This window comes from Notothenia rossii (assembly GCF_949606895.1).
Source record: "Notothenia rossii genome assembly, chromosome: 8".
Lineage (NCBI taxonomy): Eukaryota > Metazoa > Chordata > Actinopteri > Perciformes > Nototheniidae > Notothenia > Notothenia rossii.
Window position 1 is genome coordinate 43,075,808 of NC_136906.1, and position 15,050 is coordinate 43,090,857.

At 41.1% G+C, this 15,050-nt stretch overlaps 1 protein-coding gene across 4 annotated transcripts in view; it reads left to right on the top strand.

Moving 5' to 3' along the window:
• enah (ENAH actin regulator) overlaps positions 1-15,050 on the top strand; it is a 229,006-nt gene that overhangs the window by 132,510 nt on the left and 81,446 nt on the right. For all 4 annotated transcript variants that reach the window (XM_079642349.1, XM_079642348.1, XM_079642350.1 and 1 more), the window contains exon 4: positions 13,163-13,235. In XM_079642349.1, the coding sequence (XP_079498475.1) occupies positions 13,163-13,235 (73 nt within the window). The remainder of the gene's footprint in view (positions 1-13,162; positions 13,236-15,050) is intronic.

Sequence of the window (15,050 nt, forward strand, 5' to 3'; positions counted from 1 at the left end):
AAACACAAGTTGGAGTCCATCAGGACCGAGGGTCGGAGCGGCTCATTTGCTTTAGAGAATATTACACCCGGAAGTAAGTATTCTCTCCGCTTCGCTTGACAAACCCCGTGATAGTCCTCAAGCTCCGTGATTTGAGAGTGTGCTCCGAGGGTTACGCCGAGCGTCGAACAGCACTTGAAATGGAATGGAACCACGGCAGACTGTCCAAAACTGGATTTGAACGTGTCCACCCCGTCCCCGCCTCCCCCACCCCGTCCCCAGAACTACACATGCTGGCTAATGTGTTTCGCAACATGTTCTCTATCTATGGCACGTCTCTACTGGGAGTTGTAGTTTTAAAAGACGTATTCGTATTTCCCATAATAAGAAGTTGCCAGTATTAAACTGTGTACATCCGTGGAGGTTTAGGGGATAGGAAACACTGACATTTAAAACATAATTAAGAAATGGGTGAAAATGGCTTGTGCCCATAATGGGCAGCATTAATATATATACCCACATGCCAGCTAAGGTCAGAAGAGCTTTATTTAACAGCTGGTCTTGTGTCTGTGACCCCTCCTGTTGTTAATTGATAAGCCTGAAACATGTCAAGGTTCAGAGGCAAAATGTTGCAAATATGGCAGTAGCCATCGATCATCTTAAGATAAGATATACTTTATTATTCTCAAGTTGGAAACATTTGCGTTACATCAGCATGTGTAACAGTGGTAAATATGCGGTGGTGTTTATTTGTAAATCATTTAGTATAATCACACAAATTCTGTGTTTTATATTTAATAATTCTGTGTTCTTTATTTATTGATTGTTCAATACCTGACAAGGCCGTAGATGAAATATCTACATACATCTTATAAGAGTATAATATATGTATAATATCAGTTAAAATAAGTGCTTCAACATAGTTAACATTGCTGGAGGTATGAACAAATATTGATAGATGTCTTGTAATGCACTATTGAGGAACCTGCGACCCAAGTTTTTAATTCATTGCATAACTACACCATAGTTGTGAATATGATATGTCAATAAACCTTAGAAAATCTTGAAATCTTGAAAGGGATGTGCAAAATATTCATTATATGCAGTCTTTAATTAACTATGAGTAGAGAATAACAAGTAATGAACATACTTTATAGGGATCCTATTAATATCTAATAATTAAAATAATGAAATTCAATAAGGTGCTTTAACCACTAGGTGTCCCTTTATATCAGCTGTGCACCGTTATGGCGTAAATACAGCCTATCTACCAGTTGGATCAAATATAAAAGTCAGCCGAATTAGTGTTGATAGTGCGAGGAGACGTATTGTGTGAAAAGAAATGTAAGATGTTGTTTAATTGCTGATATATTTATGATCCACGTCACGTTTTCAGTGTTGGCGGCAGTTGTTCCTGTTTGTCTAGAAGTCTTCTCATCAGGGCTCTATAAATAGAGAACTACGGCAGATATGTAATATTTAATGCAGCCAAACCGTGTATTACAATGCCGTCATGTGTTGACTTTCAAAGAGAAAAGCAAGCAAACTCGGAATAAAGTATTATTTTATTTTTAAAAAATGTTTTTGGTCTGTTTCCGGTATTTGTTGATGAAGATGTGATGTGAGATGTGAGACTAGAATTGCACAGGGGAAAATAACGTATCTATGCCACAATTTTAGATGCGGATTTTGTTAAACTAATACGTTTGCGCTGTGGACCAACACTATACATTGACGGGGAAGGGGGTAGCAATAAAGATAACACCATTAAACAGTTACACAACATAACATAAATAATATCGATAGCAGCGTCCCTAGCAACCACCTTGGTAACAATGAAAACGTTGTATGGACACAATTTCCTGAAGTAATCTTCGTAATAACTGGCAAACTAAAGATCATGTACATCCACTGCACACATAATCTGAAATAACAACTCATATTTCTCGCATCAAATGACATCAAAACGCATTTTAATGGCCAAACTAACTTTAAAATAGGCATTTTCCACCGAGAATAAAACGATGTTCGGCCATGTTCTTTTTTTCTGCAGGGATACATTTGAAGATCACGTGACATAGACGCCAGCCATTGGAATGAATGGAATGCAGTTGGAGCTCAACCAATCACAGAGCTTGAGAACTAATCACGGGGCTTGTCAAACAGAGCACATGGTGTAGTCCTAAAACGATAGAAGGGGATTCTGGGTAGTGTCATCTGCCATCCTTTACTCCGAAAAAATATTTGTTTCTCCGAATCGAAGGGGAAAAATACAAAAGCATTGCACACAATTTAAACCAATCAATGTTGTATAATTAACAAGGATAATCTGGTGTTTTTTAGTCGATGAGTAGTGCAGATATCACTGTAAAATCAATCGACAGTAAGGGGAATACTTACTTAAAGGTGTACAATTCTCCGTTATCCAATGGGAATGGACGCTCACATTGCCTCTTAAGGGCAGCCGACACAAACGAATGCCGTGCTTCCATGAGTGTCAAATCCTGCCGCAGATGGGAATACATTGCAATCAGTTGAAAGCTATTTGCGTCCCTTTATGAAGCTGAAGGAGCCTAGGAGCGTCACAACTGCACGCCACGGGACCCTGACCAAACGTCGCTCCTGGACGATTATGGAGTGAGAGTGTGTTGGTTAGAGGCTGGTGATAGCAGAGGGTGAAGTGAATAGTAAAGAAACGATTTTTATTAAAAGATACGAGTCTCTGGTACATATAAATGACACTTTTGGGTGATTGGACTCTTTGGACAGAAAAGCATAAACATACTGTACCTTTTGCATTTTAAATGTCCCATTCCATTTCCGTCTATGATTTATGTGTGTTAAAGTGTTAATATTACGAAGATGGTAAAAGGTATTGATATAATCTTTGCTTTACATACCTCTCTGTGAACATTTAGGCCACATTTGGCGACATTCTGATAATTAATTCCAGAGATACATAGGATAAGGCCAACACGGCCCCCTTCAGAGGAGCCCACATTTTCACTATGTTCGGTTATGGGAAAGTTCCAAACATTAACCAAAACAAATAATTTTGCCTTACAATATTTTTATACAACCATCCATTTCATAAACTAGACGTATTAAAGTAATAAAAAAACATGGTTGTGCTTTGTACCTCAATAACTAAATGTGACGATATAGTTCACGATGTTTATTTGTCTAGTGTCTTTGTGCCAACTACGTATGAATGTTTGCATGTTATGTTTACTGTTGAAGCGGAGTTAGTTGGTGCATGTAGTTGCCTGTTTTCGCCACAAGGCTCCGCCTGAGGGCCTAAGGTGAGGAAGAGCGTTTCTTCCTCGGTGGTTGAGGGAACTGTGACAGAGTTTTTGGTTCATAATAAAGTTGCAACGAGTGAGAAAAGACAAGTGATGTCCGCTTGAGTCCTTGAGTGCATCATAAAGCCTTTTTTGGTGGTGTGTTCCTCTACTACAGGGGTCGGCAAACCATTTGATATATGAAGTGGCATTATAAAAAAAAATGTGATCAGAAGCAGAAAGTAGCCTGGAGTTAAAGAGAGCGGGGCTACGTTGCGTGCATGGCTTCCTTCTGCAGGTAACGGGGCGACGCGCTCAGGATCCGAAAATACAATTTAAATATTTTGCACACTTATTCCACTTATTCCTAGTGTGCCACTGGTTACGGTGCCACGTGCCAATGGTGGCACGTGTGCCAGGGTTTGCTGACCCCTCCTCTATTTCATTTTGTACTGTTTGAGTTGGTGATTGTAACTAGAAAATGCATTTCCTGCAGAAAATGTGTGCGAATGCTGTAAACCAGGGCTATTCAACTACACATTCAGTTGGGCCAGATTTTATAACTACAAAATTCAGCTGGGCCAGACATGCAGCGGCCTGTAAAAAGCGGGTAGTGACACATTTTAAACCGACACATATTACTGCGATGAAAAACATGCAATTTTTATTCATTGTTCATCTAACAAAGGTACATTACAAAAATGCATAAAAACACAACAAATTAGCATTAATTTAACAGAATCTGAAAAAAAGTGCACAGTTGTAGCATTACATTTGTTTGCTTTAGAAGTCAAATATTCAGGTTATGTTTTTTGAACCAGGCACATCACAAAGTGCATTTACTGAATACAATAATAGCAGTCTTAATAAATGTCCTCACATACAAAGAAAACAGCTAAAGAGCTCCAATGCAACACAAAGAGGTAGTACTGTAGCAATACTATTTTTTCACTTTTCAAGTAATAACAAAAAAATCATACGTTTTGGTCACATTTGACCCAGACACATTACAAAGTGCATTTAAATGAATACAGAAAGAACTGTCAAACCCTTCAGTGCACAAACCCATAACAAGGGATACGGGTAACTATATGAATGAATACTACACTACACGTCTACTATAGTAAACTAGGTGCTTACTATCACCTCATTTGTGATTTGTCATCGCTGACTTTCTCAATGGGAGAATGGAGATTTTTTGTTTTGAACAAGAGCAGTGATTTTTGGCTCATAGGATGTCAAATGCAATCCTAAGACATTGGTGAAGAGTGCTGTCAGTCAGGGAGCAGCGAGTGCTAATTTTGATTGAGTTCATGTGTGAAAAGCTTGATTCACATGTGTATGTTGATCCAAACATACTGAGCACACAGATCGCTACTTTCTGAACGTTAGGGAACTGCTGTTTTTTGACATCACTCCAAAACTTCGCTGGCCCGTTAGTGCGCAGCATGTCAATAAGTTCCAGTGTATATTTCCCCTTGTCGATGCAGGGGACCACTTCCTTTGCTCTGGTTGATACGTCCCCCTCTATAGCAACAGTGAAGGGGTCTCTGGCAAAGCCTATCACCTCTGTGGGCAGAGCAAGTCCATCCAATCGACCGGCAAAGTTCTCTTTCAAACTCGCAATGAAATCTGTCATCACATCCGTGATTTGCCGGAGATGTGATGTGTTTAGGAAGCGTCGGAAAAGGAAGCATCCGACGCGTGCTGAAGTCGGTCGCGAAAAGGTCCAGCTTGACTTGGATCTGATCCACAAGATCAATGACCATTTTGTCTCTGTTTACGCTTCAGAGTTGAGAGAGTATGTTTTAGAGTTGCTATCATAGGACCACCGTTACTAGCACCACTAGATCCACTTTCAAAACACGTGCTGCGTTGTGGTTTGGTGGTTTCTATGCAACGCGGAGTGTTGCGTCCATGGTCTGTAGCCTACTAGTGTAGGAATTTGGCTACGGGAGGCTGGGCCACTCGGGAGTTGGTTCTGGGCCGCATCTGGCCCGCGGGCCGCCAGTTGAATAGGCCTGCTGTAAACTGTGAACATTTATGGCTGAATTTAGCTGAAAATGCAGAAAAAGCTGAATATGTTATTAGCTGAATGGTAGCTGCTTTTAGCCAAAAAAATGCAGAAAAAGCTTAATATTTAAAAGAAAAGGTTTAAAAAAAGGTATAAACAACAACATGTATAGCCTTGATGTCCTGAAATAGCTGAATAATGTAATAGTTAAATGGTTTCTGCAGCTGAAAATAGGCTGAATGAGTTCAATATCAGGTGTAAGTACGTAGTAGTGAATGAATTTGTATTAAGAAGAGAAAAGAAAGTAAAAAGGCTTGGGAAAACAGCAGAATATTTGAACTGCAAACGTTTGAACTAACTTGATGGTGAATTATCTGTCGCCATGGCAACGGCATTTGATGACACCCTATAATACGCTTAGATGTGTTGATGGCTGCATCGTTACCAAACCTGTGAAGTTTTGGGCCATTTCGAGCATTTTCACTGAAGTTATGAGAAAACCGTGTTTCATGGTGAGCATTGTGTTGCCATGGCAACAGCATTTGAAAAAAATCTCAAAACTGTCCCGTAGATGTCTTCACGGCTGGACTGTTAGCACACATGTGAAGATGGGGAACTTTTTGAACATTTTCATATAGGAGTTATACAATACATTAGGAGGTTACATTACTCTCTCTCTTCTCTTGATCACCCTCTCACTCTTCTATCACACTCTCTGCTCTTTATCGCCCTCTCTCTCTTCTCTCTTGATCATTCATCATCATCATCGGTGTGTGTCTGTGTGAGAGAGAGAGTGTGTGTGTCTGTGTCTGAGAGAGAGAGAGAGAGTGTGTGTGTGTCTGTGTGTGAGAGAGAGAGTGTCTGTGTGTGAGAGAGAGAGAGAGTGTCTGTGTGAGAGTGTGTGTGTGTGTGTGTGTGTGTGTGTGTGTGTGTGTGTGTGTGTGTGTGTGTGTGTGTGTGTGTGTGTGTGTGTGTGTGTGTGTGTGTGTGTGTGTGTGCGTGTGTGTGTGTGTGTGTGTGTGTGTGTGTGTGTGTGTGTGTGTGTGTGTGTGTGTGTGTGTGTGTGTGTGTGTTACAGCTCAAATGCATTGCAATAACTTCCATGTTAAAAAAAGACTTTAAAAAGCTGAATATTTTAAAAAGTATAACATATTTTGAAAGAATTGAAAGTTTCCCATCATTTGCTGAAAAGGCTGAATAGTTTAATATTTGAATGGTTTCTGTAGCTGAAAATAAGCTGAAGTTATGGAGTGCCAAAATATTGGCTGAAATAATAATAAATTTAAGGGGATTAAAGATTTGAAGAACTATAGTGGAATGCTGTAATCTCTTGTCATCAACAGACTTTCAATATCTTTTGAAATATGTGTTCCATTAATTTGTTTTTAGATCCTCACATATATTGACTATCTGCGGCCTCATGAGGTGATTCAATCACCAATAATTGTAACTTTACCTGCATCTTTGGTTAAACAGAGTACTTTGTCTCTCCCCCCCCCCTCAACCTCACAGTCTCAATATGAGTCCTCCCCCTTGAATATCCAAGTGTTTACCTAAGCCGCTTACTGCCATCTCACAGGCTGGCCCACTTGTTGCCGGGCAGATCTGAAACTATAATAAGTACATGTTTGCAGGTCACATGATCCTACTGCTTTGACACGGTCCATGTCTCTGAGATATTTCAACTGGCAGTGTGTTGGAATTGAATGTCCAGCAGTCATCTATAGGAAGTGATGATGGCAGAAGATCCTACTGCTCTTCGAGACCTTCTGACTCCCCCGAGCCCCAAAATAATCCCCAACATGTAGACACAGAAACGGACTGAACAGCTGTGTTCACACTGGACCCAATGCGAGTTAAGATAAGAATGTACTTTAAGCAATCAAACTCTCAACCTGAAACAGGGGCAGAAAAAACTCAGGGCAAAAATAAAAACCGATTATTTCATAATCTTGGTTTATAAAATAAAAAAATGTATTAATAGGGTAGTATTGCTACTTTGACTTAAGTAAAACATTGGAGTACTTCTTCCACCTCAGGCTATTGCTGTTGAAAGTGTGTTGCTATCGAGTTGTTTGCCTTTACATATTCCTATCTGCCTCAGCCGTATGCTCAGTGAGAGACTGGTGTGAGAGACTCTACGTGCTGCTGTAGCTCAGCAGTAAACATATCTCTGGTGTTGTGGAGAACCATCTGGGGCTTTGAAACTGGACTGTTCTCTCCATTCAAGTCTTTTTTCAGCTCGCTTTCTGATCTTCCATCTCTATAAATATACATAAATAGACGTTGATCCTGCTGCTGTGGCAGTTGTTTACCATTCATGAAATAAAGCATTTGGAATTATTATAATTTGTTTGCATACGCTGTTGAGACAACCTTTTTCCTTTTGCTTTTTATCTGCACTGTACCGTTGCAGCTGTAACCCAATCAATGACCCCGCTGCCTGACAAAAGAAGGAGTTCTGAATCTGAAGTGTCACCACCTCTGCTCAGCTGGGCTGTAGCCAATCAGATGTTGCTATAGATGTTTTGACAATGACATCACAAGCTCAGTGTCTATGCCTCATCGGTTGCTCTAAATAAAGCTGGACGTGGACATGTGTCACAGAGCAAGGTTAGATTTGACAGAGTGGAGACAGTGTGCCTCATTTAGCTCTGAGTGTGTACTGTTACATGCTTTTGCTTATATATCATTCAAAACCCCTCTATTTGTCTCTGAGGGGATGATAAATGGACATGTTGAACATATACATGTAAAAACCCTGAACTTCTGACCTCTGATGGAGGACAGGCTGTCTCTCAGGCTGGGCATGACAAAGGACAATGAGCTGTCCATTTATCTCATCCTGACCACTGGGCTTTTACTTTGTCTTTTCTTCATACACATATACATACATATGTATATATATATATGTATGTATATATATATATATATATATATATATATGTATATATATATATAAACATACATATATACAGTGGGGCAAAAAAGTATTTAGTCAGCCACCAATTGTGCAAGTTCTCCCACTTAAAAAGATGAGAGGCCTGTAATTTTCATCCTTGGTATACCTCAACTATGAGAGACAAAATGAGGAAAAAAAATCCAGAAAATCACATTGTCTGATCTTTAAATAATTTATTTGCAAATTATGGCGGAAAATAAGTATTTGGTCACCTACAAACAAACAAGATTTCCGGCTCTCACAGACCTGTAACTTCTTCTTTAAGAGCCTCCTCTGTCCTCCACTTGTTAACTGTATTAATGGCACCTGTTTGAACTCATTATCAGTGTAAAAGACACCTGTCCACAACCTCAAACAGTCACACTCCAAACTCCACTATGGCCAAGACCAAAGAGCTGTCAAAGGACACCAGAAACAAAATTGTAGACCTGCACCAGGCTGGGAAGACTGAATCTGCAATAGGTAAGCAGCTTGGTGTGAAGAAATCAACTGTGGGAGCAATTATTAGAAAATGGAAGACATACAAGACCACTGATAATCTCCCTCGATCTGGGGCTCCACGCAAGATCTCACCCCGTGGGGTTAAAATGATCACAAGAATGGTGAGCAAAAATCCCAGAACCACACGGGGGGTCCTAGTCAATGACCTGCAGAGAGCTGGGACCAAAGTAACAAAGGCTATCATCAGTAACACACTACGGCGCCAGGGACTCAAATCCTGCAGTGCCAGACGTGTCCCCCTGCTTAAGCCAGTACATGTCCAGGCCTGTCTGAAGTTTGCTAGAGAGCATTTAGATGATCCAGAAGAGGATTGGGAGAATGTCATATGGTCAGATGAAACCAAAATAGAAAACATTTTGGTAAAAAATCAACTAGACCTGTTTGGAGGAGAAAGAATGCTGAGTTGCATCCAAAGAACACCATACCTACTGTGAAACATGGGGGTGGAAACATCATGCTTTGGGGATGTTTTTCTGCAAAGGGACCAGGACGACTGATCCGTGTAAAGGAAAGAATGAATGGGGCCATGTATCGTGAGATTTTGAGTGACAACCTCCTTCCATCAGCTAGGGCAGGGCTATTCAACTACACATTCAGTTGGGCCAGATTTTATAACTACAAAATTCAGCTGGGCCAGACATGCAGCGGCCTGTAAAAAGCGGGTACTGACACATTTTAAACCGACACATATTACTGCGATGAAAAACATGCAATTTTTATTCATTGTTCATCTAACAAAGGTACGTTAAAAAAATGCATAAAAGCATAAAAGCATTAGCATTAGCATTAATTTAACAGAATCTGAAAAAAAGTGCACAGTTGTAGCATTACATTTGATTGCTTTAGAAGTCAAATATTCAGGTTATGTTTTTTGAACCAGGCACATCACAAAGTGCATTTACTGAATACAATAATAGCAGTCTTAATAAATGTCCTCACATACAAAGAAAACAGCTAAAGAGCTCCAATGCAACACAAAGAGGTAGTACTGTAGCAATACTATTTTTCACTTTTCAAGTAATAACAAAAAAATCATACGTTTTGGTCACATTTGACCCAGACACATTACAAAGTGCATTTAAATGAATACAGAAAGAACTGTCAAACCCTTCAGTGCACAAACCCATAACAAGGGATACGGGTAACTATATGAATGAATACTACACTACACGTCTACTATAGTAAACTAGGTGCTTACTATCACCTCATTTGTGATTTGTCATCGCTGACTTTCTCAATGGGAGAATGGAGATTTTTTGTTTTGAACAAGAGCAGTGATTTTTGGCTCATAGGATGTCAAATGCAATCCTAAGACATTGGTGAAGAGTGCTGTCAGTCAGGGAGCAGCAAGTGCTACTTTTGATTGAGTTCATGTGTGAAAAGCTTGATTCACATGTGTATGTTGATCCAAACATACTGGGCACACAGATCGCTACTTTCTGAACGTTAGGGAACTGCTGTTTTTTGACATCACTCCAAAACTTCGCTGGCCCGTTAGTGCGCAGCATGTCAATAAGTTCCAGTGTATATTTCCCCTTGTCGATGCAGGGGACCACTTCCTTTGCTCTGGTTGATACGTCCCCCTCTATTGCAACAGTGAAGGGGTCTCTGGCAAAGCCTATCACCTCTGTGGGCAGAGCAAGTCCATCCAATCGACCGGCAAAGTTCTCTTTCAAACTCGCAATGAAATCTGTCATCACATCCGTGATTTGCCGGAGATGTGATGTGTTTAGGGAGCGTCGGAAAAGGAAGCATCCGACGCGTGCTGAAGTCGGTCGCGAAAAGGTCCAGCTTGACTTGGATCTGATCCACAAGATCAATGACCGTTTTGTCTCTGTTTACGCTTCAGAGTTGAGAGAGTATGTTTTAGAGTTGCTATCATAGGACCACCGTTACTAGCACCACTAGATCCACTTTCAAAAAACGTGCTGCGTTGTGGTTTGGTGGTTTCTATGCAACGCGGAGTGTTGCGTCCATGGTCTGTAGCCTACTAGTGTAGGAATTTGGCTACGGGAGGCTGGGCCACTCGGGAGTTGGTTCTGGGCCGCATCTGGCCCGCGGGCCGCCAGTTGAATAGGCCTGAGCTAGGGCATTGAAGATGAAACGTGGCTGGATCTTTCAGCATGACAATGATCCCAAACACACCGCCCGGGCAACGAAGGAGTGGCTTCGTAAGAAGCATTTCAAGGTCCTGGAGTGGCCTAGCCAGTCTCCAGATCTCAACCCCATAGAAAATCTTTGGAGGGAGTTGAAAGTCTGTGTTTCCCAGCGACAGCCCCAAAACATCACTGCTCTAGAGGAGATCTGCATGGAGGAATGGACCAAAATACCAGCAACAGTGTGTGAAAACCTTGTGAAGACTTACAGAAAACGTTTGACCTCTGTCATTGCCAACAAAGGGTATATAACAAAGTATTGAGATGAACTTTTGTTATTGACCAAATACTTATTTTCCACCATCATTTGCAAATAAAGTCTTTAAAAATCAGACAATGTGATTTTTTTTCTCATTTTGTCTCTCATATTTGAGTTATACCTAGGATGAAAATTACAGGCCTCTCTCATATTTTTAAGTGGGAGAACTTGCACAATTGGTGGCTGACTAAATACTTTTTTGCCCCACTGTATATATATATAAGTTCAGGGTTTCTACGTGTATATGTTCAGCATGTCCATTTATCATCCCCTCAGAGACAAACAGAGGGGTTTTGAATGATATATAAGCAAAAATATATATATATATACATATATATATGTGTACATACTGTTTATATACAGCATAGTGTGTATTGGATTCAAAGTGTGTAAAAAGTGTGTGTTCCTCTTTGGTCTCCATCAGAAACACAAGTGGGATATACAATATATAATCCAATCAATAGCTCAATCAATAACACACAGTGGGGCAAAAAAGTATTTAGTCAGCCACCAATTGTGAAAGTTCTCCCACTTAAAAAGATGAGAGAGGCCTGTAATTTTCATCCTAGGTATACCTCAACTATGAGAGACAAAATGAGAAGAAAAAAATCTGGAAAATCACATTGTCTGATTTTTAAAGAATTTATTTGCAAATTATGGTGGAAAATAAGTATTTGGTCACCTACAAACAAACAAGATTTCTGGCTCTCACAGACCTGTAACTTCTTCTTTAAGAGCCTCCTCTGTCCTCCACTTGTTAACTGTATTAATGGCACCTGTTTGAACTCATTATCAGTATTAAAGACACCTGTCCACCACCTCAAACAGTCAAACTCCAAGCTCCACTATGGCCAAGACCAAAGAGCTGTCAAAGGACACCAGACACAACATTGTAGACCTACACCAGGCTGGGAAGACTGATTCTGCAATAGGTAAGCAGCTTAGTTTGAAGAAATCAACTGTGGGAGCAATTATTAGAAAATGGAAGACATACAAGACCACTGATAATCTCCCTCGATCTCGATTTAGATGATCCAGAAGAGGATCGGGAGAATGTCATATGGTCAGATGAAACCAAAGTAGAACTTTTTGGTAAAAACTCAACTAGACCTGTTTGGACGAGAAAGAATGCTGAGTTGCATCCAAAGAACACCATACCTACTGTGAAACATGGGGGTGGAAACATCATGCTTTGGGGCTGTTTTTCTGCAAAGGGACCAGTACGACTGATCCGTGTAAAGGAAAGAATGTATCGTGAGATTTTGAGTGACAACCTCCTTCCATCAGCAAGGGCATTGAAGATGAAACGTGGCTGGGTCTTTCAGCATGACAATGATCCCAAACACACCGCCCGGGCAACGAAGGAGTGGCTTCGTAAGAAGCATTTCAAGGTCCTGGAGTGGCCTAGCCAGTCTCCAGATCTCAACCCCATAGAAAATCTTTGGAGGGAGTTGAAAGTCTGTGTTTCCCAGCGACAGCCCCAAAACATCACTGCTCTAGAGGAGATCTGCATGGAGGAATGGACCAAAATACCAGCAACAGTGTGTGAAAACCTTGTGAAGACTTACAGAAAACGTTTGACCTCTGTCATTGCCAACAAAGGGTATATAACAAAGTATTGAGATGAACTTTTGTTATTGACCAAATACTTATTTTCCACCATCATTTGCAAATAAAGTCTTTAAAAATCAGACAATGTGATTTTTTTTCTCATTTTGTCTCTCATATTTGAGGTATACCTAGGAGTAAAATTACAGGCCTCTCTTATCTTTTTAAGTGGGAGAACTTGCACAATTGGTGGCTGACTAAATACTTTTTTGCCCCACTGTATGTGTTGCACCTTATAAAATAAATCCTTCAGCACATCTGTGTGACGGAGCCTTTATTAAATGCTAACTATAAACTGTGTTTAAAAGTTGTATGATATGACGAGTCTCCTTCCTTGAAATGGTAGAGGAGGAGTTGCGTGTGACTGTCATGTTGAGGATGTCTCTGTGTCACCCCCTGCAGGCCCCACCTGTCCCCGGCAGGGCCCCCAGGTTCAGAATGGCCCCTCTTGTGAGGAGATGGACCTGCAGAGAAGGTAATGCCAAACACTAACTGACTACTACTAAAATATATAACTAATGGAATACACACATACACACACTTGCATTCACTTGGTGTGTTCCTTCCCCACACAAGGCCACTCTCTCTCTCTCAGGTAGTAGTGAGGCTGTGTGCAGCTAGAAACACACCACACATGCATACACATGGTGTAGTAATGTTGGACAGCTCTTGGCTCAGGTCTAGAAGCTGTTAAAGGATTTATTGGAAATGATTAGGTCTACACACTATCTCACACACACACACACACACACACACACACACACACACACACACACACATCTAACTTTAGTCTCAGTTCCATGAGCTCAGATGCAGGGCAGCTGATGTTCACTACATTGTAATGTAATGAATGTCAAGTGTGTACAGCATACACAAAGTAATGGAATTTATCAAACACAGATCAACATATTGTAGTGATGTGTTCAGGGCTTGTAAAGTATTGGGATAAGAAGCTCTCTGTCAGAAGACACACACACACACCACACACACACACACACACACACACACACACACACACACACACACACACACACACACACACACACACACACACACACACACACACACACACACACACACACACACACACACACACACACAGCTATTTATAGGGCAGCCTCTTATTGCAGCTGGTGTTTGTGATGTGAGGGTAGCACAGTTTGTGAACAGGTGCTCCTGCAGGCTTCCGTCAGCCGTCAGGACTCCACTCACTCATTCAGGGAATATTTACAGCCCCCCATCAATCACACCAGCCGGCTCCACTCTTTTTCATCCATCTCTGTCTCAGTGACAAGAAAGGGGAATTAAAGAAGAGGTGCACGACCGTAAGACAGTAAGATCTTTTCTGCTGTCATGTGACCCTGTGCGAAACCCCATTACAGAGAGTGTAGTGTGTGTGTGTGTGTGTGTGTGTGTGTGTGTGTGTGTGTGTGTGTGTGTGTGTGTGTGTGTGTGTGTGTGGAAAATCTCGAGAGAGAGAGAGAGAGAGAGAGAGAGAGAGAGAGAGAGAGAGAGAGAGAGAGAGAGAGAGAGAGAGAGAGAGAGAGAGAGAGAGAGAGAGAGAGAGATGCATGGACTTATATCAAAGTGAGGATGGTGGAGAAATGTAATAAATGTGTGTTAGCTGTTGAAAACACCAGCAGCTGCTCTGGATGGCACCTTGTCAGTAACACATTTTGATATCTGCAGATATTTACGCACACACTCACAGAAATATCTAAAACCAATATGGTGGATTGGCTTGACGATTTCATAAGGCAAAAGGAAACATAAAGCTGTATAGAAACTGTTACGGTCGGTCTTCCATCCTTTAGTGTTACTAAGACCCCTAGCGTCACTTTATTAGCATCCTGTCTTGCATCCTTGTGGATTCAAAGAGGAAAGCAATCTTTTTGCATGTGCACATATGTCTATATTTGTGCGGGGATTCAGCCCATGCGCCCGCCCACGCTCCCTCAGCAACAGTTTCCTTGGCAACTCTTGTCACGAGGCCAGTAAGACGGCAGCTGAACTGTGAGGCTTTTCACAGCAGTGAATCCTGGAACACTAATGCCAGGCAGAGAGGGCAAATCTGTGCTAGCTCCTCCTGTCACAGGAAGGGAATATGGAGACATGTGGAAGTGACAAATACATCAAACACTGTCCCCTGACCATCCTTATTTTTTCACATAATCGGTTCTGGAATTGTTATTTAAAAAAGAAAACAAAGGAATATTATTTTCAATATTGGGTGTGAAAGGTAATAACAGTGGACTCCAACACATGTATCACATGTCCATGTGCACTGTTC